Source organism: Gymnoscopelus microlampas (genome assembly GCF_963454915.1).
Source record: "Gymnoscopelus microlampas genome assembly, chromosome: 7".
Taxonomy (NCBI): Eukaryota; Metazoa; Chordata; class Actinopteri; order Myctophiformes; family Myctophidae; genus Gymnoscopelus; species Gymnoscopelus microlampas.
The window spans coordinates 34,309,103-34,336,602 of record NC_139944.1 but is presented as its reverse complement, the minus strand read 5'-3'; the positions used below and the strand labels follow the sequence as shown (position 1 = coordinate 34,336,602).

General features: G+C 40.5%; 1 protein-coding gene across 3 annotated transcripts in view; it reads left to right on the top strand.

Annotated features, from left to right (window-relative positions):
• Positions 1–27,500, top strand: part of rap1gapb (RAP1 GTPase activating protein b) — a 111,347-nt gene that overhangs the window by 68,474 nt on the left and 15,373 nt on the right. For 2 of the 3 annotated variants that reach the window (XM_084062089.1, XM_084062087.1), the window contains exons 4-15: positions 2,198–2,245; positions 7,239–7,277; positions 7,901–8,086; positions 8,809–8,912; positions 13,230–13,308; positions 13,403–13,456; positions 13,758–13,841; positions 13,955–14,055; positions 15,284–15,413; positions 24,633–24,788; positions 26,625–26,696; positions 26,822–26,908. In XM_084062089.1, coding sequence (XP_083918215.1) covers positions 2,198–2,245; positions 7,239–7,277; positions 7,901–8,086; positions 8,809–8,912; positions 13,230–13,308; positions 13,403–13,456; positions 13,758–13,841; positions 13,955–14,055; positions 15,284–15,413; positions 24,633–24,788; positions 26,625–26,696; positions 26,822–26,908 — 1,140 coding nt within the window. Of the gene's footprint in view, positions 1–133; positions 170–2,197; positions 2,246–7,238; positions 7,278–7,900; positions 8,087–8,808; positions 8,913–13,229; positions 13,309–13,402; positions 13,457–13,757; positions 13,842–13,954; positions 14,056–15,283; positions 15,414–24,632; positions 24,789–26,624; positions 26,697–26,821; positions 26,909–27,500 lie in introns of all 3 variants that reach the window. The other variant, XM_084062088.1, reaches the window with a different exon arrangement.

The window sequence follows — 27,500 nt, the reverse complement described above, 5'->3', positions numbered from 1 at the left end:
CACACACACACACACACACACACACACACTCACACTCACACACACACCACTGATTGTTGAACCCATGTGTGTATATATACTGTAAATATACACATATAGATACCTTTTGGGCGTGTCATCTCTCTTCCCTCAGAGCTCGGAGCTGTTTGCCATGATCGAGAGAATGCAGGTACAGTAGATTGTCTCCCACCTTTGTCTCCGGCATTCACCTCTTGAAAACTCTAGCTTTCCTCTTACACTGGCTATACTGTAATAAACAGACATCCTCAAGGATCAGATACTTATGTTTTCTCCCCCCGGCCCATGTGTATATCTGTCTGTGAGTATGGTTGGTCAACCGAAATCACAACAAGCAGCAAATCTCGGGCACCATATCTCGAGCCCCACTGCACCGATCAGTGTGAAACGCATACTCCCAGTAGTCCAAGGAAGAAGCTCTACCCCAAATCTTTCCTCATGGTGCCACTAGAACAGGCTGCTTCACGTTTTGGCCTATAACTCTTGAGCCGTAAGGTCATACAATCAGTACAACCCGCCGCAAACACCCCGCACCTTCCATGCATCGCCGCACGACTGACACAGTGCTGGGTTGGCAACCAGGCCTGGCGGAGATCTGTGCTCCCAGGACTGTTTGTTTATTTTAGGACATGCAACGTAACTTAATTTCTCCTTAACTACATGAACACGTGCATCCATATTCTGGGCATGTCATAAGAGATGAACATTCTACAAAAATAGCAAGCTACAAGCTCACAAGCGTCGCCTTGCAATGCATTGTGAGCTTGTAGACCGGCTATTTTTGGTTAAGAGTTTTGTTGTTGAGGGGAAAAAATTGAGGAAACCAAGTGTAGAGTAGACCCCCGGGGGCCCTGGTCAACGAAGTACATAGGGTTTAAATAGTAAAATAAATCCTGTTCTGTTCATTTTGTATTTCTTTTCTCCCTGTTTTTTGTGTTCCTGATCAAGGTGCTCATCCTACAGCAAATTTGTGCGTAGGTTCTGTCTTTTTCTTTTTTTGTTACTCACTATTTTTAGTACATCTGCGTCATTGGAGCGGAGGAATGACAATATATTTTGATCTGAGTTGATGTTGCTGTAGAAGTGGTTGTGTTTTTCCTCACATCTCTCATGAAACGGCCTCTCTCTTAGGAGTGCCTGAAGCAGTAGCAGAAATAGACGAGAGCAGCCTTTGAGGAGACAGCAACTTTTTACCTAAAAATAACAGACCTTGACAGTACAATGGCATTGACTTATAAATCAATTAGATTTCGCTTTTATCTGAATTCAAACTAAGAAATGATTGATTAAAAGTAAAAGTATCCTTTATATGGAACAGCCCTTAGTTGCTAGCTGATAGCTGGACTGTGACTAAAGGCATCAGGGATTTCTTCCTGTAACATGTATTATGTCTGCTTTAAGTAGCTCCAGCGCTTGTCAAATTGACTTCAAAGTTGGGGCTTCTCTCAGCTAAACCCATTTTATAATTATAGTCCATCTTGTGTACCATCTATTGGCAGCAACATGCGAGTCCCACAACACGTTTGTTACAGCTTATTTTAGATGTACTATAGCTCCTCAAAGAAGTTGGTGTGAAATTTCATTTGTTGAGGTATCAGCCCAGTATAAAATAATATTGATTAAATCATTTGTACTTGCAAGTATACTGTATGAGGCTCGGGTCAGGGAGCAGGGTAGCTTTGTGACCATTTCACTCTGTGCCTCAGGGGCCTCAGTCAGCGAAAAACCAGTCTGCCGAATAACCGAAAGCCTTTTGGCCTATTTGGTAATTTATTGAAATTGTGGGTAATGGTGTCTGCAGTCTTCCCGGTTACCCTCTCCAGTCTCTCACACTTCTGTTTTCTGTTCATTTGTCACTTTCTACTTCTCTCTCTATTTCTCCATACTGTCCTCTTTTTATCTCTCGAAAGCTTCTCTGCTATTACTTCCTCTTTTCCTATGTGTTCCCTCTGCTCGCTGCTGTTGTGTAAACACAAGTTATTTCCACATGCCTCTCCTACTGTCAGTCAGTTTGCAGAGGAACACTTTGACTCTTGACTGTCAAAATAAAAATAAATCTGTGCATTTGTGTTGAATAATAATGTGAGTTTGTGTTCCCGTGTTCACCTTTCTCTTGTGTTCCACCTTGGCCTGCTGCTCTCTCTCTCTCTCTCTCTCTCTCTTCCCCCCCCCCCCACAGGGCAGCAGAATGGACGAGCAAAGATGCAGCCTCCCTCCCCCCCTCAAAGTGAGTGCTGAAATGAATCCCTCATATCTCCCGCAGACCACCGGCAGTTTAAAGCGTCCTTATAACGGCAGAGCCTTAAACCGCTGATTATCATCTGTCGGACAGGCTTTTTCAATGCTTGCCATCTGAGTTAGGGACTCAGTGAGCCCAGAGCTGCAAGAAATCCCTAGCTGTCCTATTACCTAGGTAGACAAAATGACGCTGGAATGAGCATGATTCTGTCAGATATTCCCAATGGGATTACCCTGCGGGTAGGTCGGTCTCAAACAAGGGTTTGCGATAATCAACAGAAAGGAGATGACACCACTTTCTGATGTGGTTGTCTGTCTAGAATCAGGAGCTGTTTTTTGGAGTTGGCCCAACAAGTGCAGAGATATACAATACACAGCAGAATCCTGAGGGTTAATGCACACATTAAACATTCATGAGTTTGCTGTGTAGCTGACACTATTTTTTAGGTGCCAAGTTGCTGCACTTTTGATAAGGACTCAGCTTTTTCAGGTGCTTGAATATTGAATATGTTCTGTACAAGGCTGGTATTATTGAAGTGTTATTCTCCCTGCTGGCTCCCAAGTTGTGGACTTTTTTTATGCGGGGTCTGAAAACTCACCTGTTCCTTTTTTCCTTGTATCACTTCTTGTTGCCAATTTAGACAGATGCCAGTTATGCTACGCAGATGTACTGTATGTTGGTTACTTGTTCACATATGCTGTGTATGTTTTTTTTTTAGATACTTATGTTTGCTTGCCACAGATTCTACGAATGTTATTTAGATAGCGTGTTGTTTATTAGATATTTATATGGTATCCTAGTTACTTTGTCATACTTCCTACTTTTCCTTGCACGCTATTTACTTGACCGTTTACCCTGCTGTTTGTTGGCTAGGGTTCGTGCCACTTACTCTTCTAATTATTGCCTATTGTAAGGTGTTCTGGATAAGATTGTGTCTGCTAAACGCCTAAATTGTAAATTGGAGTTAATATTGTGCGCATGATGGCAGTTATAGTTCAGTTGACCTTCAAGTGACTCTCACAGACACATGCTATGGCTCCATGCATCCTTCCAAGTTCCAGCCTCTCTGTCCAATGCTGGCAGACAGCACTGAGAGAGCCTGTTGTGTATTTAGCTCAGAGCATTTGGGGGAGGAAAAAAATAAGATAATAATAATACAAATATTTTTAAGAGTACCACACTGACTGAGTATGACTAAACTGTAGTTGCATAGCAACAGTAGAAGCCAGAACCAATGATTAGATAGTAACTAGTTGAAAGAAAAGTGAAGTGAGTGGGCAGGGGACCATGTGGTCCCAAGTGAAAAAATAATATACTAAATATATTTTTCAGAAGTATACTTAATATACTCTTTTTGTACTTGATAAATTACATTTAAATTGTGTTATTTTGGAACCACTTAAGTAGTACTTAGTATATTAAAAGTTGAACTAAAGATATGCTAAAACATATCTTTAATATACTTTTATGTACTTTCCCCCCCCAAAAAAATACAATTTAATTACAACTTTACTTAACTGAAGTACAATTGCTGAAGTATACTATCATTACATTTATAGTGCATTACAAATACATATCAAGTACTAAATAAATATATATAGAGTATATAGCAATTATGCTTAAAATATACAATCAATGCATTACAAATATACTTGGAGTATAAAATAAATGAATGTGAAGTATACTTTTAATAGTTTCAAGTATACTATCAATGTAATAATAAAGTATTTAAACTACAATCCAAATGTGCTAAAATATACTTTCAATGTAATAATAATGTATTTCAACTACAACTCAATTTAACTAAATGTACACAGTTAGTTAATTTAGAATATACTATTATTACATTGAAAGTATATTTTAAGCATAATTGCTATGTACTCTATATTTATTTATTTAGTACTTGATATGTATTGGTAATACACTATAAATTGAATGATAGTACACTTTAATGACATCAGCAAAACTGTACTTCAGATACTATAAGTATATTTGTAATTAAATTGTATTTTTTGTGGGGGAGAAAGTACATAAAAGTATATTAAATATATGTTTTAGCTTATCTGTAGTGCAACTTTTGGTATATTAAGTACAACTTAAATGTTTCCAATCAACATAATTTAAATTGAATTTTATAAAAAAGTACAAATGAGTATATTCAATATTCTTCTGTGAAATGTAATTTAATATTTTTTCAAAATAATCCTACACGAATGGAAGAGCAATGTAACGTGAAGGCTTGAGGTTTAGTTGTCTGTAAGAGCTATGACAACTCTCAATTGATACAACCTTCAACAACACACTCACGCTATATTTAATGATGTGAAAAGGGGAGAGAGACTGACCAAACAAACAGACATTTACACTCATGGTTTTACTAAGAAATGACATAAAATACCATAAATCACCAAATAGCACCACAACAAAACACTAAACTCAATAACCCATAACATAACCAAACTACGCATTCCCATATTCAAATAATAACACAAATAAGAACAATAACACACATTTCCCAGCATGCACTGCGCCTCAGTGCATGCTGGGAAATGGACTTCCTCTAGCCACCATAAATGTAATGATAGTATACTTTAATGACATCAGCAAAAGTGTCCTTCAGATAGATACTGTAAGTATATTTGTAATTAAAGTATATATATATTTAATTAAATAAAAATGTGCTTTTCAAAAGTGTATTCATATAATGTTTATTTTTTGTTTAACTTAAGTACATTTAATGTTAAATATATTTAAATGATTATAGTATAAGTGCTTTTACAGTATATTTATAGTAGATTATCCTCAATATGCACTTATTTTAAGATATACTATAATATACTTATTAAAAGTATACTTTTCACAAAAACGATTTAAAATATGTTCAAGTATATATTTTTGTAAGTATGTTAATGTCTATTTTATTGAAGTTTCACTTAAGTACTACTTCATAAAAGTACACTTTTCATCAGTGCATTTATAATATAAGGCTGAAAAAATATACCGAAAAAGCATTATACTTAAAGTTTGCTTTAGTATACTTTTTAAGTATACTATCATGAATATGTTCCCGGATGCTATTAGTAATATACTTCTTAACATTATACTTGTAATATACTTGTTTTAAAGTGCATTCAATATGTACTTCTACAAAGCACATGAAATACTAACTAAGCACATTTTTTTAAAGTTTACTAATGTGCTTTGTCAAAATATATTTTGAATGCACTTTAAAACAAGTATATTACAAGTATAATGTTAAGAGGTATATTACTAATAGCATCCAGGAGTAATATACTTCTTGAAATTATACTTGTAATATACTTGTTTTAAAGTGCATTCAAAATATATTTTTACAAAGCACATTAGTAAACTTAAAAAAAGTGTGCTAAATTACAAATTAATTTATGTTAGTATTTAATGTGCTTTGTAGAAATATGTTTTGAATGCACTTTAAAACAGGTATATTAGAAGTATAATGTTAAGAAGTATATTACTAATAGCATCTGGAACATATTCATAAATAGTATACTTATAAAGTATAGTAAAGCAAACCTTAAGTATAATACTTTTTCAGTATATTTTTTCAGCCTTATACTATAAATACACTGATGAAAAGTGAACTTTTACGAAGTAGTGAAAAGTATACTTTTAATAAGCATATTATAGTATATCTTAAAATAAGTGTATATTTAGGATAATTTGCTATGAATATACTTTAAAAGCACTTAAAATATAATAATTAAAAATATATTTAACATTAAATGTACTTAAGTTAAACAACAATTCAACAGTATATGAATAGACTTTTGAAAAGTACATTTTTATTTAATTAAATATATATTTTTTGTTTAGTACACTTTGAACAATGTGCTAAATTACAACTTAATTCATGTTGACATTAAATGTGCTTTGTAGAAATATATTTTGAATACACTCTGATTATATTTGCTAAAATATATTTTGCCCAAAAATGCACTGTTAGTATGCTTTGACAAAAGTTCAAATTGACAATTAACATACTTTTTGTGCTAAAAGTATACTTTAGCACAAAAAAAATACATTTTTTTTCCACTTGGGGTCACTAGAGAGACAGTGGTTCTCAACTTATGGGTCGGGGTCCCCACATGATTTGGGGGGCGGGGTCCCCAGATGACAGTGAAGTGACAATTTTATGACTTAATAAGACTAAGGTTTTATTACCAAAAAAAATGAAAGAAAATAAATAAGACCATTACTGCATCAAAAACAAACTATACTATGCTATAAAAGCCGGTCAAACATTGGCCAAATTGTCAGCCAATATAACAAAGAGGCAGACATTGTGAAAATAGCCGATCTACAAGCTCACACTTGTGAGCTTGTAGATCGGCTATTTTCACAATGTTTATCTGTGGAACCGAGTCAAACTAAATGTAATGCCTCAACTCTTCTTGTCAGGGTGGGGGGGGGTCCCCATGCAGTTCAAATATGATTGTTTTGGGGGTCGCGGCCTGAAAAGGTTGAGAACAACTGAGGTAGAGTACTGTAGTACAGGTCTGATAGGACGAGCTCTGTCATGTTTACAGGTTAAGATTATTAAACCCAAATAAAGTGGATTCTCACATCCTGCTGGTTAATATGCTGTCGTTTTGTTTTTGAAGCTATGCTGTGTCATAAAGCAGTAAACTTTAAAGGAGTAGTTCGCCCAAAAGATGACTTATTTTCTATCAATTACACACCCCATGAAGCCTTCAATTCATGGATCATTTTTTTTGTTTTTGTCGCATTCCTAAGCTAATAATTTGATGACGGGTTAGCATCTTAGCATCTTTCCACCGGTAATCAAATGATTGGCTTAGCAATGCTCCAAAAACAAAAGGATATCCATGAATTCAAGTCTCCATGGGGTGAGAGTAATAGATAGAAAAAAAGTCATTTTGTGGGTGAACTATTCCTTTTAAAGCTTGTTTTTCATCATGTCTCATATTCATCTTCCCCACAGACAGAAGAGGACTACATCCCTTATCCTAGTGTCCATGAGGTACACACATGTTCTACATATTCATATGCCGTACACACAAGTAAGACGCGCGAACGCTGGAAGCGAACGCAGCTCGAAAATATTGTGTATTTACGGACTTTGTGTGTGTGTGTGTGTGTGTGTGTGTCTGTGTTTTGACTGTAGCTGCACTCTGGCGCACTCTGTCGGCCGCACCCAGGCAGTGCACTGCACACAGACACACACACACACACACACAAGCCGAGCAGCCTTTCATAGTAAGCTCCGCTTGGGCGGAGGCGCGCCTTTGGCGCGCCTCCGCCCTTCCGCGTTCGCAATAATGTTGAAGGTTGATGCTCAGTTGAATGTCAGACTTAACCATCAGCCCACATGTGCAGTTGGTTACAGAGCTGGAATATATACAGCCCTTTCCCTCTCAGCTTTCCTACAATCTGTCTCAATTAAGAAAACTAATTTCCGAGGGAATGGAATACACAATACAATTAAGCCAGTCAATTGGGTGAACAATTAAAATGGTGAATGGTGATTAAGAGCGATTAAGAAAGAGCAGTATACCCGAACACACACAATTACGGTGTTAACAGAAAGTCAAACCTGCTGGCATCGTGTCATGACCTCTGTTCTGTCCATCACCACCGTGTCAGGTTCTGGGTCGTACCAGTCCCTTCCCTCTCATCCTGCTGCCACAGTTTGGAGGCTACTGGATCGAGGGGACCAATCACGAGGCCAAAGCCCCCCCGGAAGCTGCCCAGCCAACCTGTACCACGTCCCAGGTCAAACTGGAGACCAATAGCACCGCCAAAATCTACAGGAAACAGTTCATGGGCAAGGTGAGGATGAGGAGGATGCAGTCGATGTCAAATTTGACATCATTCTCTGTATAGAAATGATGGGATTGGGGTTAACTTTTTGTGACATTAACAGTTCAAGGAGAAACACACAGAATACATAATAGGGTATTTATTTTTGGCCACGTTATATTATTGATCTCCTCGCAGGACAATTACGTCTTGAAAAGTTGAAACTGGAGCCCAGAGAGAAAAGCTATATCATGAGTTATTTGTATAGTAGTTATTTGGTCAAATATTTTTGGGAGTTAAGAACGTTTTCCTCATTAAAGGTCTACGTAGCAGCCAGTTTCATTCACTTTACTGGAAGTGAAACACTTTAGAAATGTAAACATTCCACCAACGTGAAGTGTGATTGAAGTTCATACAAGGCATAATAGCTCAACCATACAACTGTGTTTTCTGTATTTTTTATTTGTCACACAAATGAAGTATTATTAACACTTTTAGAGAGTGTCGGGTTATCCTGAATTCACACAACACAGCAAACATAGAAATTTGACACCTTTTTTGTGCCAATATTAACCATGGAAATTACAATGAAAAAAATCCAGCCCCCCTATAATTATGTTTTGCAACACTTACTGTTGGCTTGCTGGGTTGTGATCCTATACACAGTAAAATCCTCAGTGCTATTTATCCATTTGTAAACTCAGTGTACCGTAGCCTCTGACTCCCTCACTCTCTCTCCCTTTCTCTGTCAGGAACACTTTAATTATTACACCATGGATGCAGCTCTGGGCCATATCATCTTTTCCATGAAGTATGATGTCATTGGGGACCAGGAGCACCTGCGCTTGATGCTGAGGTACAGCATCCTGGTCATGCTCTCCCTTTCTGTTCCCTGAGCCGTCAAACTCATAATAATGGCTTCTTATTCCCTTTGTGCATAGTCAAATCCTCAATGTCAATTTAACTCTGGGAGTGTCAAAATTTAACAAGGCTCATTTTTTTCACTCTCGATTAAAATAACATTGAGGGGGCACGATGGCGCAGTCGGTATAGCCGGGGACGCTGTGGGCGCTGGGGGGCGTGTCCTCTCCTCCGCATCATCAGTGCCCATAGAGCGTTGCAGTTCACGCCCACTTCCTGGTGCCGGAAGTAAATACTCAATGCATTTTTCCCATTGACTTTTACAAAAATATTTATATAAATTAATTTAAAGGAGAGATCCGGTCATTTTAAGTGTTATGTTTGATGTGTGTCAAATCACTTACCAACGTAGAAATGAAAATCGCGTTACTCCACAGATCCCCCTATCGACCCCCACCGTTGGCATTATAGGAGTCGCCCGCATAGCAGCAATTCGCCTATTTTAACAAATGCAAAGTCTGTTTTTTTGCTTCTAGTACTCATTGTGGAGTCCCATGATAACGTAACAGGCGCTAAAACTCCCGACAAGCTAACGGCTAATAACAGAACGAGCTAATGCAGGTTGCCTGTTTCTCTCCCGACCTGGCAACCTGGGGCTGCCATGCAGAGAGATAAGCAGCCCCAGCGTTAGCTCGTTCTGTTATTAGCCGTTAGCTTGTCGGGAGTTTTAGCGCCTGTTACGTTATCATGGGACTCCACAATGAGTACTAGGAGAAAAAAACAGACTTTGCATTTGTTAAAATAGGCGAATTGCTGCTATCCTGGCGACTCCTATAATGCCAACGGTGGGGGTCGATAGGGGGATCTGTGGAGTAACGCGATTTTCATTTCTACGTTGGTAAGTGATTTGACACACATCAAACATAACACTTAAAATGACCGGATCTCTCCTTTAAGCCTAGAATCAAGCTATCCAGGATAGCGGTGAATCATGACCATAAAACGTTTGATTCTGTGAAAAAACTTTTTTGAAAACGGCAAAACAAAGGGTATTTATTAAATATAGTATATCATATCATTAAATATAAAATTTTAAAAAATCACAGAAAAAAATGTTTTATGGTCATGATTCACCAGTATCCTGGATGGCTTGATTCTAGGCTTAAATTGATTGATATAAATATTTTTGGAAAAGTCAATGGGAAAAATGCATCGAGTATTTACTTCCGGCGCCAGGAAGTGGCGGAACTGCGACGCTCTATACCCTAGGTGGGGTTGGCGAAAGGGCCTCTCTGTGTGGAGTTTGCATGTTCTCCCCCTGTCCCCTAGGGCGGGTACCCTCACAAAAACATGCAGTAATGCGGTCTCTATACTGCCTCCCCCTGGTCAGCCAGGGTGCCTGATGGAGGGGAAAGGAACTGGTTGGAATAACGTGTTCCTTCCACGCGCTACGTCCAACCGGGGAAACTCCCTATGTTGGGCAGGACAGTAGGCGTATTTTATTTGTGCTATTTTAGAATAACCAAAGTATAAAATAGGGCTTATTAACTAGTAAACTAAAGTAAAGTTTAAACTGCTTTTGGCTTTTCTTAGTAATTTTTGACTGTGAACCTTCAAAATGGACAAAATCTTTCATTACATATTTCACAACTTGCAGTACATTAAGTCTGTAGAAATCTTGAGGGATACAGAGGAATGACTTGGCATCAAAATGTGGTATAACAACAGTGGATTGAAATCTTTCACTCTTGTCATTGTATCTTTCAAGGAGGCTAGAGTGTGCTGATGCATACTGATCATCTTGATCAGCAGTCGCCCCCCTCTACCTTTCATGTTGTCACTTTTGTCTCCGTCTGTCAATCTCTCTCTCTGGCTTTGTTCCGACCTACTCGATGCCCTCCAATGCACCTCAATCCCTCAATCTCACCATTTGTCATAGTGTGCTCTAACACAGGAGCTCCCACATGTTTCCATGCCAAGGACCAACAAACCAAATAGCCATAGCCTCTGGCTATAACCCCCCCCCCCCCCCACACACACACACACACACACACACACACACTTTATTTTTTTTAATGGCAATTCTTTTTGCCAAAGGCCAAAAATCTACAAGTTTACATCGTGTTGCATCACAACAACCCCACTTTGGAGACCATGTGCTCTAGCACAGTGGTTTTCAACCTTTTTCATGCCTAGGACCCCTAAATGTATATACATTTGGCTGCGGACCCCCATCTGAAAATGTTTTGTGCCAGGGACCCCCAGAAGCAATGTTCGCTTTAAAAATATATATATATATTCAAAGATATCCACACATTTTCAAGATTTAAAAAAAATAACAGATCTACAAGCTCATAGTGCGGCACTCGGTGCCGCGCTATGAGCTTGTATATCTGCTATTTTTGAATAGCCAAAGCTAAGTGGTTAAAATGCTTGTGACGCTATGTTAACTCATTTCGCTGGGGACCCCCCGTTACCCCCCCATAAGGACCACTGGTGGTCCCTGGACACGGCTCTATAAGATAGACCACTAGTAAGTAGCCTGGCTGACTGAAAAGCACCTGAACGTTACTGGACGTCTGCCAATGTCCAGCCTCATAGTGGTGTTTGTTGATCACTCCTCTTCCAGGGTCCAATCCAATATATGGCAACAAAAGCCTAGTTATCTTTGCTGTCTGAACGCAGAACCGCCATACAGCCTTCTACTCACAGCTGCAGACATAATCACGCCCACACACACCTTCACCCATGTCCTGTGCTCACAAAACTGTGAAATACTCCACTCCTCCGCATTCTGATAATGACAGACCAGGAGGAGAGGAAAGGGAGGAGGAGAGGCAAGAATGCTGCGCTCCATATAACCTGTGTATTAATTTTAGTACCCTAGAGAGTGCACTCCAGATTGTAAGAGCAGTTTTTTTTCCTCCTTGTTGATGGAGCATTAAAGCGGGCGAGCGCGCAGCTAGGCAACGGCCACCCTATGCACCTGCAGACGGTAGTAGTGTTCATGTGGGTCAACCAACGTTCCCAGGCTTTCTCACTATAAAGCTTGAGTTACACGTAGTTGTGCGCAAAAATTGCCGATCTACAAGCGCACAACGTGTCACAGCGTGGCGCTTTGTGAGCTTGTAGATTGGCTATTTGCCATGTGCAATACCAGCACACATTGGGTTCAATGGGTTACATATGTACACCCTCAGAGTGTACATACAGTACAACAAACACAATGCATTCTAACCCATTAAGACCTGAAGCCGATTTTACAAATGTCTTCTACTAAATACCAACAGTATTCTGAAAAAACGTATTTCTATATCAGTGATGCTGAAACTTTTTCATGTCAAGGACCCCCAAAATGTAATGTATTTGGCCGCCGACCCCCATCTCAAAAGGTTTTGTTCCAGGGACCCCCAGAAGCAAACAATAGAGTTAAAAATGCTCCTTGTGAGCCAGAGTTCTAATGTGACTCCCATGTTTTGAATTTATGGATTGAAATAAGGAACGGTTTTACAACAAATGTATTACTTTTCAAACAAAGCAGGCGCGTCGACAGAAGTGGGCTTGAGTGCCGTCATTATCTATTTCGAAAGGCTGACGAGCCTCCAAGTCAATGCCGTAAGGCAATTTCACCCTGGAGCACAGTCAACCATGTCAGTCATTGTGGATGTATGCGGCACTGAGGATATTCAATGCCAACATTTATATTGTCGTCTTGACTTTTTGCATGCATTGTTGAAAGACAAGGACAAGCCTCTGCAATCGCTGTGTCGTAAAGAAACTATCGGTCAATATTTAGTGCCTTCCGTAGTTTTCCTTGTTTCAGTTGCATCAAGCACTGAGCTTATTAAAAAATGATTGCCAAGTTACTGTGGCATAGTAGGTCCAGTTACATACAAAAGGACTCAATATTGTCATCACTATGTCTTTCTTAGCTTTATTCACCTTTCAGTATCACCATTGTCCTTTCACTTTTTGCTTCTGTATTAAATATTTGTGTACTGTGAATGCTATAGTGTTAGCTGCTATGTAAGCAGCTTATGACAGCAGCAATTTGTAGACAACTGTGAGTGTGTGAGAGTCTGCAAACATTTGAGAAAAATACTTTAGTGGGAGTGAGTAATGAAAATTAGGAGCATGACTTGCTCTCATGTAGCACATAACACCATGCTCCCTGAAATTGCATTGATAGACAGAGAACATTTAAATGATATCAAAGCCTTGGGGTGGGGGTGAGGGAGGGGTTGACTTGAAATGAATAGAGCAGAGACTAAACTGTGAGCGTTTTGTCTTTCCAAAATGTTTTGTCTTTCAGGACAAAGTTAAAAACCTACCACGATGTGATTCCCATCTCCTGCCTTACCGAGTTCCCCAATGTTGTTCAAATGGCCAAGGTAGGCGATTCCAATCACGTCATAGTAGTAAAAAGAAGAAGAAAAACAACCATTTGGGAACAGAAGCTGAGCATACCTGTTTGTTCTTTTACAGCTTGTCTGTGAGGAAATAAACGTGGACAGATTTTACCCCATCCTCTACCCAAAGGTACCCATTCATTCTCACCTGACATGAGTTGTAACCATTATCCTGCTGCTCATTAATATCCACTCTTCACACGTTTAACACCTTTATATTTTGTTGTGAAAAAAGCTGTGAAAAAAAAAGAAGTCCTCCAGTGTTTAGTGTTTTTATGCTAGCGTGGATGGCAGTTCTAATCTGATCTACACTATATGTTCATACTGTGCCTATTGCCTAATATAGAAAGCCTACTGTACACCAAACCAAGTTTCCTGTACATGCAAATGTTCACGACAGTGAATGAACCCACTTGTGATTCTGATTCCAGGCCTCAAGGCTCATCGTCACCTTTGATGAGCATGTGATCAACAACAACTTCAAGTTCGGGGTTGTTTACCAAAAGTTTGGCCAGGTGAGTCATACGTGAAATTGGTAGAGACTGCATTTGCATTGGTAGAGACAGTTTTTTCCCTTTCTGATCTCCGATCATCTCATTTTTGCAAACTTGTTCTTTACTTCTTGCAGACAGCAGAGGAGGAGCTGTTTGGAAACATGGACGAAAGTCCTGCCTTTGTAGAGTTCTTAGAATTTCTGGGTCAGAAGATAGAACTCCATGACTTTAAAGGGTTGGTAATGATTTAAATGCTTATGCGTGTGTGTGTGCTTGCATGCATGTGTTTGATGAGTGAGAAACATTCCATGTTTGGGACTGTCCCTAGGGCTGTCATGATTCGTTGAAAATTTATGGAACATTATGAATAGAAATTACATTTCTGTTTGGCTTTTTAGCTTTCGGAAAAAAGTTGCACAGGGCAAATATGACAAATAACACATTTATAATTACTTTATCATTCTCATTCTGTGCCACATGACGTCTAAGACGTCATGTGGCCTGACGCCCTGAGCGCCACATGACGTCTAAAAGACGTCATGAAAAGAAAAAATAAATAAATACTTTTTTTTTTTTTTTTTTCAGAACCCAAGATATCATGATTATCATGATTTGAAAACATTCTGCTCCATTCACTCTTTGTTTAACTTCTTACTGAAAAAGGCTGTATCTCGGCTCCTAAGCACTTTTTTTTACAATGAATTTTGGCTGTGGCACTCAGAGCCAAACTGCCATAAATAAGCTGGGCACTGAATGAGTTAATAGTGGAAATAGCCGATCTATAAGCTCAAAACGTGTCGCATCGCGACACGTTTTGAGCTTATAGATCTGCTATTTCCACTATTTTTGACATTTTTTGAAAATATTACATTTTTTAACATGGAATTGATTATGACGATTATGCAAAAATATAACTAACTTGCGACTATATAAAATAATTGCGATTAGACGATTATGTGAATAATTGTGACAGGCCTAACTGTCCTGCAATGTGTAGGACAGCCTAATTAGTACTACTCTCCACCTCATAGTTTGTATTGTTAATTTAGACCTGAGGTTGATTCTAAAAATGCCTTCTAAATCCTAACAGTTTTCTGAATGTTGCTATAGATGGCTAAAATCTAAAATGACACAGATGCTTTCCCGGATTGAATGGGTACCTTTAAAGCTTACTTTAAAGGAATCCCTGCAGTAGTGTAGTGGACTTATCTTCAGGCTGGTATATTAGATAGAGTACAGTACATTTGTCATGATATTTCTAGTGTTTCAGGCATAGTGATGGAGTAGGCAGATGAAGCGCCCTTAGCAGTCCTTCATTGAGAGATGAGAGTGATAATGGACCGGGCACTCCAAGCACTGGCACTTATCTTCCACTCCCAGTACCCTTGTGTTCATTTCTCTTGAGTTTTATTTCATCTTACCCCGGCTCTGTTTCATTTCTCGTATTCTCCTCTCCTCTCCAGGTTCCGAGGTGGCTTGGATGTTGCCCACGGCCAGACGGGCACAGAATCCGTCTACACAAACTTCCACAATAAGGAGATAATGTTCCATGTTTCCACCAAGCTGCCCTACACAGAGGGAGACTCACAGCAGGTAAGATGATTTGATGTACGATTTGTCCATGCAGGTGGGTCCTGTTGAGTCTCATCTGTCTCTTGGCCAGGGGATCCTTGGTCAAGAAAGATTACTGCATAAAATACAATAAAACACAAAGCAAAAACTCAAATTACAGATTCATACACTCATGTAAAACAACTGCGGACCTCAATTTGTAATATCTGAAATTACCTTTTGAAATCACCCCAAGGGATTAAGTAGCCTGGTAAACCCTCCCTCCGGAAATCTCATTTCCATTTGATTTCAGAAAGGAGTCTGGTCTGAAACGCCTTTCTCCAATAATCGCTCTGCTCGCCGAGCCGACGAGCCTATCAGCGTCGTCGCTCATTGTTCTGTGATTGACAGCGACAGTTGGCCAATCAGGTGGCGAGTTCGAGTGAGCCCGAATGAAGCCGAGTGCAGCCTGAGAGCCGCCGACAAAACACGAACGGCAGCCATTGTTGTTTGTGCGAGTGCCTTCACTTCTTACTTTCGGTTTTAAAACGCTCTCAAACTTCTTTTTTGGGGCACGGAATTTACTATTAACATATCGTTTGGATAGAATTTAGTTGTTTAACTTCATATATGTGGTCAATTAATCATGACAGAGCCTATTTAAAAATATACATTTAGAGAACCGGCAGGGGCGGGGAGTGACACGCATGTATCCCAATAAGGCAACCTATTTTCGGCATGGCCGTCCCAAAAGTCCCGTTGCGTCACATAGTCTGGAGCTCGTCAAAATGAACTGCTGATTGGCTGAAGGGGGGGAAACGATCATTGGTTGAAGGGGTTGTCAGTCAACGGTATTACTCCCGCCCAACTCCAGCCCATAGCGATTATTGCAGAAAGGCGTTTCAGACCAGACTCCTTTCTGAAATCAAATGGAAATGAGATTTCCGGAGGGAGGGTTTACCAGGCTAGGGATTAAGTGCTATTAGTTTAGTCTTTCTGGACCTGATACCAAGAGCATGGAGCATAACAACTAAAAGCCATCCTCCCAAATCCCCTTTGCAGCAAGTAGTAAGAGGATGTCTATGAAGATATCACTTGAAAATTCTGTTGCTACTAGGAATGAAGCAACAGAATTTTTATGCTTTGTGCTGTCTGTGGCATTTATCTACATCATAACAATGATTCATACCCACAAGAGTGGGTCTGTGTATTTGTGTGTGAAATGTCTGTGTGTGAATAGGCTGGATGGTGTTTGGGTAACAGAGTGTGGTACAGTTTTCACAAGGCTTTTAAAGTTTCCCGTCCAATCTCCAGCTTCTCCTTGGGGGGTGTGGGGGTGCCTACGGCTAAGTGTTGATACAGAAGCTATTAGGCTTTGTTGTTTAGTTGTTCAGTTGACTTATTTTCACTTTTATGCATGAGGCCTTGAGACTCGCGATGATTTTGCAGATTCCACTATGAATCCATGCATTTCAATGCGACAGTAATTACCAACTCCATTCCTGTGTGTGTGTGTGTGTGTGTGTGTGTGTGTGTGTGTGTGTGTGTGTGTGTGTGTGTGTGTGTGTGTGTGTGTGTGTGTGTGTGTGTGTGTGTGTGTGTGTGTGTGTGTGTGTGTGTGTGTGTGTGTGTGTGTGTGTGTGTGTGTGTGTGTGTGCATGCGGTTGTATAGTGTGTTCTAGAAGAAGAACAATCAATGCCGTGTTTGCTAAATAACCACCATGTACAATAGCCCAGGGGTTCCCAAACTTATCCATGCCAAAAACCTTAGCCTACGACACTTCCTCGGTGGTTCCTATGGTTCAAATGGAAGCAGGTTGATATTTATTTAACACTGTACAGCACTTTAAACAGAGCACAGTACTGTAGGCATTCAGCAGTGTACTCGAGAGTGTGCAATCGCAGATTGGCAGAGCACTGCTGAGCAGTAGGAGGTTTCACCCACAGAGAGTCTTCCCGTGGCCCAAGTCTGATCCTGACAGCAGCCTCACAGATGCATTCAATCTCAGCACCTGGTTCTTCCACGTTTCTGCCAATCACAGGCAGAGCCACATCCCTCCCACTAATCAGCCTTAGTCCTCGGCTCTATGTTTACGTGTGCACCACTGTCCCTCATGTTCAGGGATAGTCAAGTATTCCATGTATGTGCTGGTGCATGTAAATGCCATATTCCTTTGACAATGTCTCGGACAACCTCTTACCCTGGCTATAAGAAAGAGGAATATGGCAACTGCCTGGAATATTTAGGTAAGGGACACTGAAGCATGTACACCTTTTTCCTAACGTGCTTTTTGTTTGTAGTTGCTCAGTTTGACCGTCCTCATGGCAGCCTCGCCCATAACTGTAATAAGGAACAATAAGGACAATAAGGAAAAATACTGTAAGCATTAAATCTTTAGAGATAATGCATTCCCAGCAGGTATCATATTCTAAAATGAGGTTGACTGTAAAAGAGGTTAAGAAAGTACAATTACCACTAGAACAATCTTTTTTCTGTTACAATGCTACATTCAATTCCTAGCTAGCAGGAGAAGAAGAGCCAGATGAAAAATGGGTAATTAAAGGTGCATACAAACGGCACTCAGAAAGCCGTAACCGGGATAGGAGTGTTTTGGATACTGTGAGCATGTATAGAAAATGTAGCCAATATAATTTAGCCACTGCATGTCGTTCACTAATTAGTTAGGGCCTTGTTAACTAATTAGCCTCTTCACATGACTCCATCATGTGGCAAACTGAAACATCTCTCGCTAATGGGTCAGCTGTAATTGAAGGCTTTTGAAAGTGCTGCTGAAATCTTGCCATTTGTTTACGAGACACAGAAAATGCTCATCCTGAAATCAGTGTCATTTACATGGTCAAAACAAGGTAAAGTAATTGCTCTGCTTGCACCTTTGATCAAAAAAATGTCCTATTTTCTGTTCTCTTAAACGTGCTTCCAGTATACTTTTGCAAAAGCATGGGAGGCATGATTTGATCTATTAATCTAATTTATGTGCCCCTTTCATGGCCCACTGTCTCACTTACCCTGCAATATTAAGTAGTACTGCATTGTGGTCATGTTTTCCGCTATCATAGCAATGTTCTCCCTTGCTAGGTTGGTATGTGACCAAATTGTAGCCTCAAGCAACTTAGATACTACTATGTGCATCTTAAGTTGCTACGCACGGCAGGACATTGAGTGATTTACAACGAGCACTTCCAAACTCTAACATATATAAGAAATCCTGACTGCACAGAGTTTATTGACAGAAAGTGGCTCATGACACGTCAACGGTGGATTTTTTTTAAAACAAAGTCTTGACAGAGACAAAGAGGATAACCCAAGCTGCCCGTACAGGTGCAATATTGGCGAGTTTATCGTCGTTTAATACAATTAGACACTTTTCTGTTTCGTGAATGGGCTGTCAATGGAGCTTTGTTGCAACTCAGTTGCTTGCAGCTAGCCAAATTGAGCATTCTCTCGTTTGTTGCCCCTCTCTCTGAGATGAATTAAGGCTTCAGTATAAACTAGGATTTAGTTCTCAAATGCTTCACTGCTTTCTTTCAGATCAATTTGACCTTTTGCTACCCCAGAGATAACCTATTACCGCTGAGATGCGGAGAGAAAGAAGGACGCATTGAGGCATAAACAACACTATGATCCAAGAGGAGACAGGGTTATGGAAGGAAGCAACAACAAATTCAAATATAACCATTTTTTAGTAATCCAATCTCTCTCTCTAAAAACGCCAGGAAGGCTCTCCTCGACAACATCAACACACACATTATCTTAATGTCAATTCACCAGACAATAACCTGGTCCAATCACACAACGTTGAGCTGTTTAGGCGGAATCGGAATCGTCAGATCCTACTGAGTCGGACATTTGCATTCACATAAGGATAAGAGTAATGTGAACTTGCTGCTTGGACCCCTAATAATAGTGTTTGAAATAGCACAGACTTAATCTAGATCTACAATACAATACACTGTAGATACAATGCAGTATGGATGTAATACGGGATACATGATTTGATGCAATATGCTATACGTATATGATACATTATATATGATACAATATAGTGTTATATGATATGTGATATGACGTGATATCAAACCTGTGTTCCAATGGATCCATTGTAGTTATTTAGTCACAAGCTACTATTCATTGGTTCAATAATTATGACCAATAGGGACAGGCTGTAATTGCTTGAGCCATAACTCCAGTTCCCAGCATGCCTAAACTTCCCACACTTGGTAGGTGCTCTTAGACGCCCAATTGGGAAGGATGTAAATGCTTAAGCCCCGCCCCCTCTGTTTTCCTATTGGCTTGGCTTGACAGCCATAACTCCAGTTCCCAGTATGCTAAACGCTTCAAAATTGGTAGGTGGTCTTACGGGACAGGCTGTAATTGCTCAAGCCCCCGCCCCCTCTGCTTTCCTATTGGCTGGGGTTTACTTTAAACAGCTATAACTCCAGTTTCCAGCATGCTACAGGCTCCAAACTTGGTGGGTGGTCTCGCAGACTTTCAATTGAATCAATAATGACCCACGTAGACACACGTAAACACTTTTCACTTTCAGCGTTGTGATCTCCTAGCTCACAACGCTATTTTCACAAGAAAAAATTGAATGAAATCTGGAGATACACGGTTTCTGCCTCACAGCAATGATATGATATAGATACATATGATATGATATATGATATGATACTGTATGATATGACAAGATGTGACGGGATATTATCTCAGCCAAGGGCCCAGCATGTGTTGAGCTCATTATTAAGCAACAGGCCATGGCAGCTATCTAGCCCAGCAGGCCGTCTGCACAGAGACTGTGGGATGAGTGTTCTGTTGCCATCTGGACCCAGCAGGCCCCCGTGTGGGTAAACATCAAGACTAACAGATAATGTGTTCAGGGTTGGCGTAGTGGTAAGACATCACCTCCTCTGGCGCCTCATGTTCTCATGCTGGCCCGAGAATGAATCTAGATAAGACTTCTCTCTCTCCGTCTCTTCTTTACAGCGGTCCCCCCCCCCCCCCCCCCCCCAGCCAGTTTCTACAGTCTTAGAATAAGAAAAACTGTCAAATGGCTTCTCTAAATCTAACACATAGACTTAGATCCATCTATACTTGGTGAAACGGACCCAAGTTGGCTCTGTACTTGGTTTGTGCTTAGGGTTGCCAACATCCAGAACTGGAGAAACGGGACCCGTGCGCGCGCGCGCAATTTTTTTCGGGTTTCCCGCGGATAAAGTTACTTTTTTTTGTTACTTTATTTCGGTTTTAGGGTTAGGGTTAGGGTTGGGAACAGGCTGACATGCCACACAAACAATGATGCCGTTCCCACCGGAGAAAATCTCACACACACACACACACAAGCACTCGTGCGAGCACTGTGCCTGCCCTGTCAACTGAGCGGTCCTAGCGCCCATCTCATAAAGCACACAAACACGCAGCCAGACACTGCAGTGTGCGCAAACATAAATATATTTTTTATTTTTCCCTTTACACCGGAGTCCGGGACAAACAAAGTCCCGTACGGGACATGCCCCTTTTGGCTCAAATACGGGGCGTCCCGGCTAATACGGGACTGTTGGCAACCCTATTTGTGCTTGTGTCCTTATACACCAATCTCTTTTGCAGAAATACAAGCTCACAGCACGTCGCGTTGTGTCGATTGTGTCATTTTAGAACAGTGGTTCTCAAACTTTTTCATGTCAAGGACCCCCAAAATTATATGTATTTGGCCGCGGAGCCCCATCTCAAAATATGTTGTTCCAGGGACCCCCCAGAAGCAAAGATTTGAGTTACAAATGTTCGCTTTAAAATGATATATAGTCAAAGATTTGCACACATTTTCAAGTTTTTTCAAAAATAGCAGATCTTCAAGCTCGTAGTGCGGCACTCGGTGCCGCACTATGAGCTGTATATCTGCTATTTTTGGATAGCCAAAGGAAAGGATAAAAGGTAAAAATGATTGTGATGCTATATTAACACATTTTGATGGGGACCCCTGGGGTTCCCCGGACCCCACTTTGAGAACCAATGATTTAGAAACATCTTTGCAACATTTGATTGGATAGTATGTTTTTGTCATTTGCCATATCTTTTCACTTTCAGTTTTTTTGGCAGGTGCATTGCCTTTGACTTCAGCAAATTAATGATTGAGGTTTAACCAGGGCCTTCAGGCAGGTGGCTGATTGTCCTGAGAGCAAACACAATGGTTTATTAACAGACAGTGCCTGTAAAGTAATTGAGCAGCAAAACCAGAGAGAGGAGGATATCATCCATAAATCCTCAGCATAAATAAATATTTGCAGTGACGCACTGTGATCACATAAACAATGGCTTCTGTGCCATTTTATGGGAGCACTTAGTTAATGCTGCCAGCTAATGTCTGTCATCAACAGGTGCAAAGTGGGCTTATTATGGCGTGTATAATATTGCAGCGACAGGGAGGTTATTCAGCATTTATACTGCTGCAGAGCAGGTGTTGAGCTGTGTGGAGGTCTTTCAACTGGGGCGGAGAATGAGCGCCGGAGCTGTCCCCTCCGTGGAGAAAGCTCTGCTAAGCACTGCCATTTATCACCCGACTGGATCTGAAATGTAGCTGTACTGTCTATAGACATGCAGCATATTGTCCCTGTCGGGTGGCAACCTTGTATGTCCGAAATCATTTGTTTTTTCATATTTTTTTAAAAAGCATTTTAAAGTAGTGAAAACAGCCGATCTGCAAGCTCACTACTATTGCTATTTTCTCTACTTTTGTGCTACACTCTTGATGAAGCAGGGCATTCATTTATGGAAGCACATAAAAAGTTTAAATGTGGAGATACAAGGCGTCTGCCCGACAGCGACAATATAATTGTTTATAAATACGTTACAATTATCATTTACATAATGATAATTACACAATTGTGCGTATGTATAGAGCACTAGATATATTGTTTTTTAAATATCTGACAAAACGCTCATTTAATGTCTCACTGCAGTTGACTCCATATTTTTGCATAATATTTAAAAAGAGCAATGCATACATTTTGTTCGTGTACGTTTATTGATTTTTAGACCTTCAGTAAATTCAAAAACTGTGCCTTGCTGCAAACCATCTGTAGAATAATATTTTCCTGGCTTTCAGGCTAATAGCACTCATGACTCTTGCGCTCATGACCATGTGCTGGCTCCTGGCTTGATGAGTAATAGAAAGAATTATTGTGAAAACAGGAAGCACTCAACCAATTCTGCGAATGTATCAAGCCTGTCCCCCCAAAACTGGGCAAATAATACTTTTAGAAAACAAAATGTAGCTTTTTCAAACATATGGTCTTGAAATAAATGATGTTATTATCAAGCACTATTGGTTTCGTATTTTTAACTGCAACTTGGCTAGATCTAGACAACATTGCAGCGGTTCTTTATTTAACACATTGGGTGCCAGCATTTTTTCATAACAACTTACGTTGGGTGCCAGCATTCTCCCCATTGACTGCGCTTTGCTGTTTAAAGCTCTAGAGTCCACGACGAGCAAATCCACGTAAAAAAAAGCATCCATTCATGTAGCGCGAGGACCCTGGCTACAGCTTGGAACGATAACATTTCACTCGCGAGTTACAATGGGGGGGGGTCGCGCATCGCGCATGACCGGTTTTCGCCACCGTAAACAGATTCGGAGATATAGGCGTTTTAAAGAAGGAAATAGACAGGAAGCGGATGGGAGCCATGTTTTTGTTTCCGGTGATCCATTTGGCCTATCCTTCTTAGGATCACAATGGGTACTCCCAGAGCTGCTCCAGCCCCGCCCTTGTGGAGAAAAACGAAAAAAAACAAAAAGACAGCAAAACCAAATACCCTTCGGTTTTGGCACTCCGCGTAATTATTAGCAAAACCGAATACCCTTCGGTTTTGGCACCCCATGTGTTAAGCAACGCTTCCTAACTTCAGTTTTATGAGTGAAGCTGGAGTGCAAAAGAAAGGAGCTAAAGTTGCCTTTTTTTATGATTCCCTCCAATGCAAACAGATATCTTATTGACATTTTGGATCCTTTAAATATGGGGCTAAATGCTGTGCACCTAAATACTGTGCAACATGTTTTGATTACTTTTATGAACTACTGTCTATAATCTGTATCAACTTTGATACAGATTATACATAAACGAAAGCACATAACCGCAGGTCTCCCACGTGTGAAGGGACACTAAAGCCACACACCACTAGCCTAAGGGGTAATCCCCCTTGGTTGGGGGAGATATTAGACTTTTGATTTCAGGGAATCATGTGACAATGAGCATCAAACATATTGATATTCTAGACTTTCTATACTCTTCTATGTTTGCTTGTAATTGGCTTCCGAAAGGTCCTTACAAAAAACACCTCATATCATGAAAGCTACATGCAATCAATGGAATTGTATGTTGACGGGCCTCTATAGAGCATACCTCCCAAAGTGATTTCACTTCTGTCCATGTCCCTGGCGGCTGTAACCCACGATTTGCACACCCCTGGGTAGGCCACCCAGCCTGGTGGAGATACAGTATGTGCTCTGCAGAGCAGAATCATTTTAGTCTAAATCTACTAACTAAAATACAAACCATTTAGAAGTTGTGAGTATGCTGAAAAGTTCCACCATGCCACACTTTTAGTAAACAGGAAATAATGTGTTTTTATCTCTGGCACGGCACAGATTGCTGAGGTATGTACAGTAATTGCACCGGTGGACAGGGTAATTAGTTGAACAGGTAAACAGGGAAAGTGCATGCATCTGCTGTTTGTGTTCAAATATATATATCTTTTTTTTTATTCTGGAATGCATCATAAAAATATAACATCAAAGTCGAAAAAAATGCAACAGTTTAAGCACATTAGCTATCGGATATTTTGCTGCACCTAATAACAGAAGGTGCAGTGTTTAGCTTTTTTGGATCAGATCCCCATGTACAGTATGGAACCCGTCAGCTGATGGATAGACATTTTTAATTCCTGCTTTGTGGGTTGACAGTGACATCAGTTATGCATCATGCCCTTCTTTCTTCTTCATGCTCTTAAAAGTTGAATGAATTAATGAAAATGAATGAAAAAGCTGAAATTCGAACATGTTAAAATTAGACAACAAGGTCAACAACTTCTTGCTCTCAATATCATCATAAAAACTCAATAATAACATGGGGTAATAATAACACTGTATGTTGTACAACCTATGCAAATGTGCATAGGCATTGCCAATTCATTTCTCTGGGATGAATGCAATTGATGTGTTTTTTTTCACTGTGCCCATCATCCAGCTGCAGAGGAAGCGACACATAGGCAATGACATCGTGGCCATGGTGTTTCAGGAGGAGAACACGCCCTTCGTGCCAGACATGATCGCCTCCAACTTCCTCCATGCCTATGTGGTGGTGCAGGTGGAGAACGCGTGTTCGGACAATGTCACCTACAAGGTAATAATCGGTTTACCTTTAAATCTGGAAAGCATCTGTGTCGTATTAGATTTCATAGGTTGGCTATTCAAAAAATAGCAGTTATACAAGCTCACTGCGCGTCATGCCGCGCTGCAAGCTTGTACATCTATTTTTGAACATTTTGCTGATATAATAATTGGCTTACGGGAGGGTCGGCCGGCGGGCGGACGGACCTCTGACGTCACGCTCATGTCACCATGACTCAGCCATAACTGTATATAAGGCGTCCCCAATGCAGCTATACTCCCAAATATGGAGTGTGTTGTCTAACCTCAATGTGTCTTGTTGGGGAGATAATATTATTAGTTCTGTCAGCAACACTCACGTCGAAGTAGATTTAACCATTTATTGCAACAAATGGAATACAGTTAAGCTTGGCGTTAAAAGGCTCCGCTTTTGGAGATATTCCCTGAATTTTGTCCAAGCAGCATGCTAAGCAAAATCGGGGAATGTTAAGCGAAAACCCCCATAGGGATACAATATCAAACAATAAGCAATACATCGACATATTAGTGTGAATTAGCAGATATAATATCACAAGTATTTGAGCCTATGCCAGACTCTGATCAAAAGGTGGAGGCTGGGGTGAGACCTAGTGAATGCAAAGCCGTATCTAAAGGGACCTCCTTGTTAAGGCGTGAGCTCTGATTGGAGTATGAATGTGTGACATAATGACCAGCAGAGCTGTCAATGGGGAATAGGAGGCTAGGCTGATGTTCACATCAGCTAACTGACAGCCGATTACAGCTGAGGCGTGCAAGACTTCCGCGTCCTGCATGAACTAATGCTATGCTTCATTTATTAGTGCTAGTATCTTAGAGTGCTGGTAGCAGATTGTCCAAGTAGCGATGATCAGGGCGGTATCCTGGCGTGGTGGGTATTGACAAGATGTTGGATTAACGTCTTGGGTGGGTGGTAATCAGTAGTAATCAGCGGACAGTATTGAGTTTGTCGAGGGAATAAAAGCTTATGTCGGGTTGTCCTAATTGGGATTTGGGTCTTCCTTCACGGTGTTCTATCCTCTCTTAGTTATCAGTAGGATATCACTGGAACTCAATCTTCTGTCTTTGACTCAACCTTTATAATGGTAAATTAGTATTCACCATATTAGGACGAGCCTAGAGCTTGATTGTTTCATTTGTCGTCCATATATTCCTATTAAGGAAATGTCCGTATAGGGACATTTCCGTGACAGTCGTCATGGCATCGGGGGCAAACAAATCAGTCAGCTCCATATATGGCCACAAAAGTCACCTCTAGTTTTTGAAATTGGCTTAAGTGGTCACTTTTTTTGCCATCCTTTTATCAAATGACGTCTCTGTTTAACCCATTCAATCTGGGGACGCTGTCATTTTTAGTTTTTTTTTGCTATTCAAAAATAGCAGATCTACAAGCTCATAGCGCGGCACAGAGTGCCGCGCTATGAGCTTGTAGATCTGCTATTTGTTTTTTTATCGTGAAAATGTGTGCAAAGTTTTGACTATATATTTTTTAAATCGAACATTTGTAAAATATTTTGTTCCAGGGACCCCCAGAAGCAAAGATTTGAGTTACAAATGTTCGCTGTAAACAAATAATACATTCAAAGATTTTCACGATTAAAAACAAATAGCAGATCTACAAGCTCATAGGGCGGCACTCAGTATATCTGCTATTTTTGAATAGCCAAAGAAATCTAAAATGACACAGATGCGTCCCCGGATTGAATGGGTTAAGAGCATCATCCAGATGGATTTATAGGTCTAGCCAGGAAGGACATTCAAGGAGCCATAATAATCTACCGTCATTTTGACCTCCTCTTCCTTTGCCCTTCAGGTGTCAGTGACAGCGAGGGATGATGTGCCTTTCTTCGGGCCCGCTCTGCCAGACCCCGCCATCTTCAAAAAGGTCAGAGATTGTTTACAGTTTAAAAATGTACCAAGCAGATCGATGCCATGACAAAATGTGGTATAAAACGTTATTCACTTTGCCCTTGACTTATTCTTTCAACTCCCTGTCCTCATCGTCCACAGGGCCCTGAGTTCCACGAGTTCCTCTTCACTAAGCTGATCAACGCAGAGTACGCTTGCTATAAGGCTGAGAAGTTTGCCAAGCTGGAGGTGAGAAGAACGCGTCACGCCATGTGGCGTCACATTCACACTATCCCATCCACATGGGAGTATGAATCGCTGTGAATGTGTTGCCTGTGTGTGGTGCTTGCATACAGCAATGTATCTCAGACTTTTTCACGTCAAGGACCCCCCAATTGATAAGTGTTGACCCCATCAGAATCTTGGTTTTTGTTTTTAAACAGGGACAACTGCTTAAAAGACAACCGTTGTGTTTAAAAACTAATACAATTTTTTCCAAATATTTCAAAAATAGAAAATCTACGAGCTCACAACGTGTTGTCGCAATGTGACGTGGTGACCCGCGTCACTACTCTAGCAACTACTATGTTCAGCAGGGAGCAGAACTGGACGTTATATTGTGTTCCCCTGCACACGCTACACCAGTGGTTCTCAAAGTGAATTCCTTTAAGTTCCTTTAAGGGGTTCTAAGTTGACCCTTACAAGCCTGTAACTCTGACAGTATACAAATGGAACCAAATGGACCCTAACGGGTCCATTTGGTTCCATTTGTACACTGTCGGAGTTAAGGAGAGACCTTGACATTTAAACGTTTGAGAACCACTGCACTACACCCTCCCAG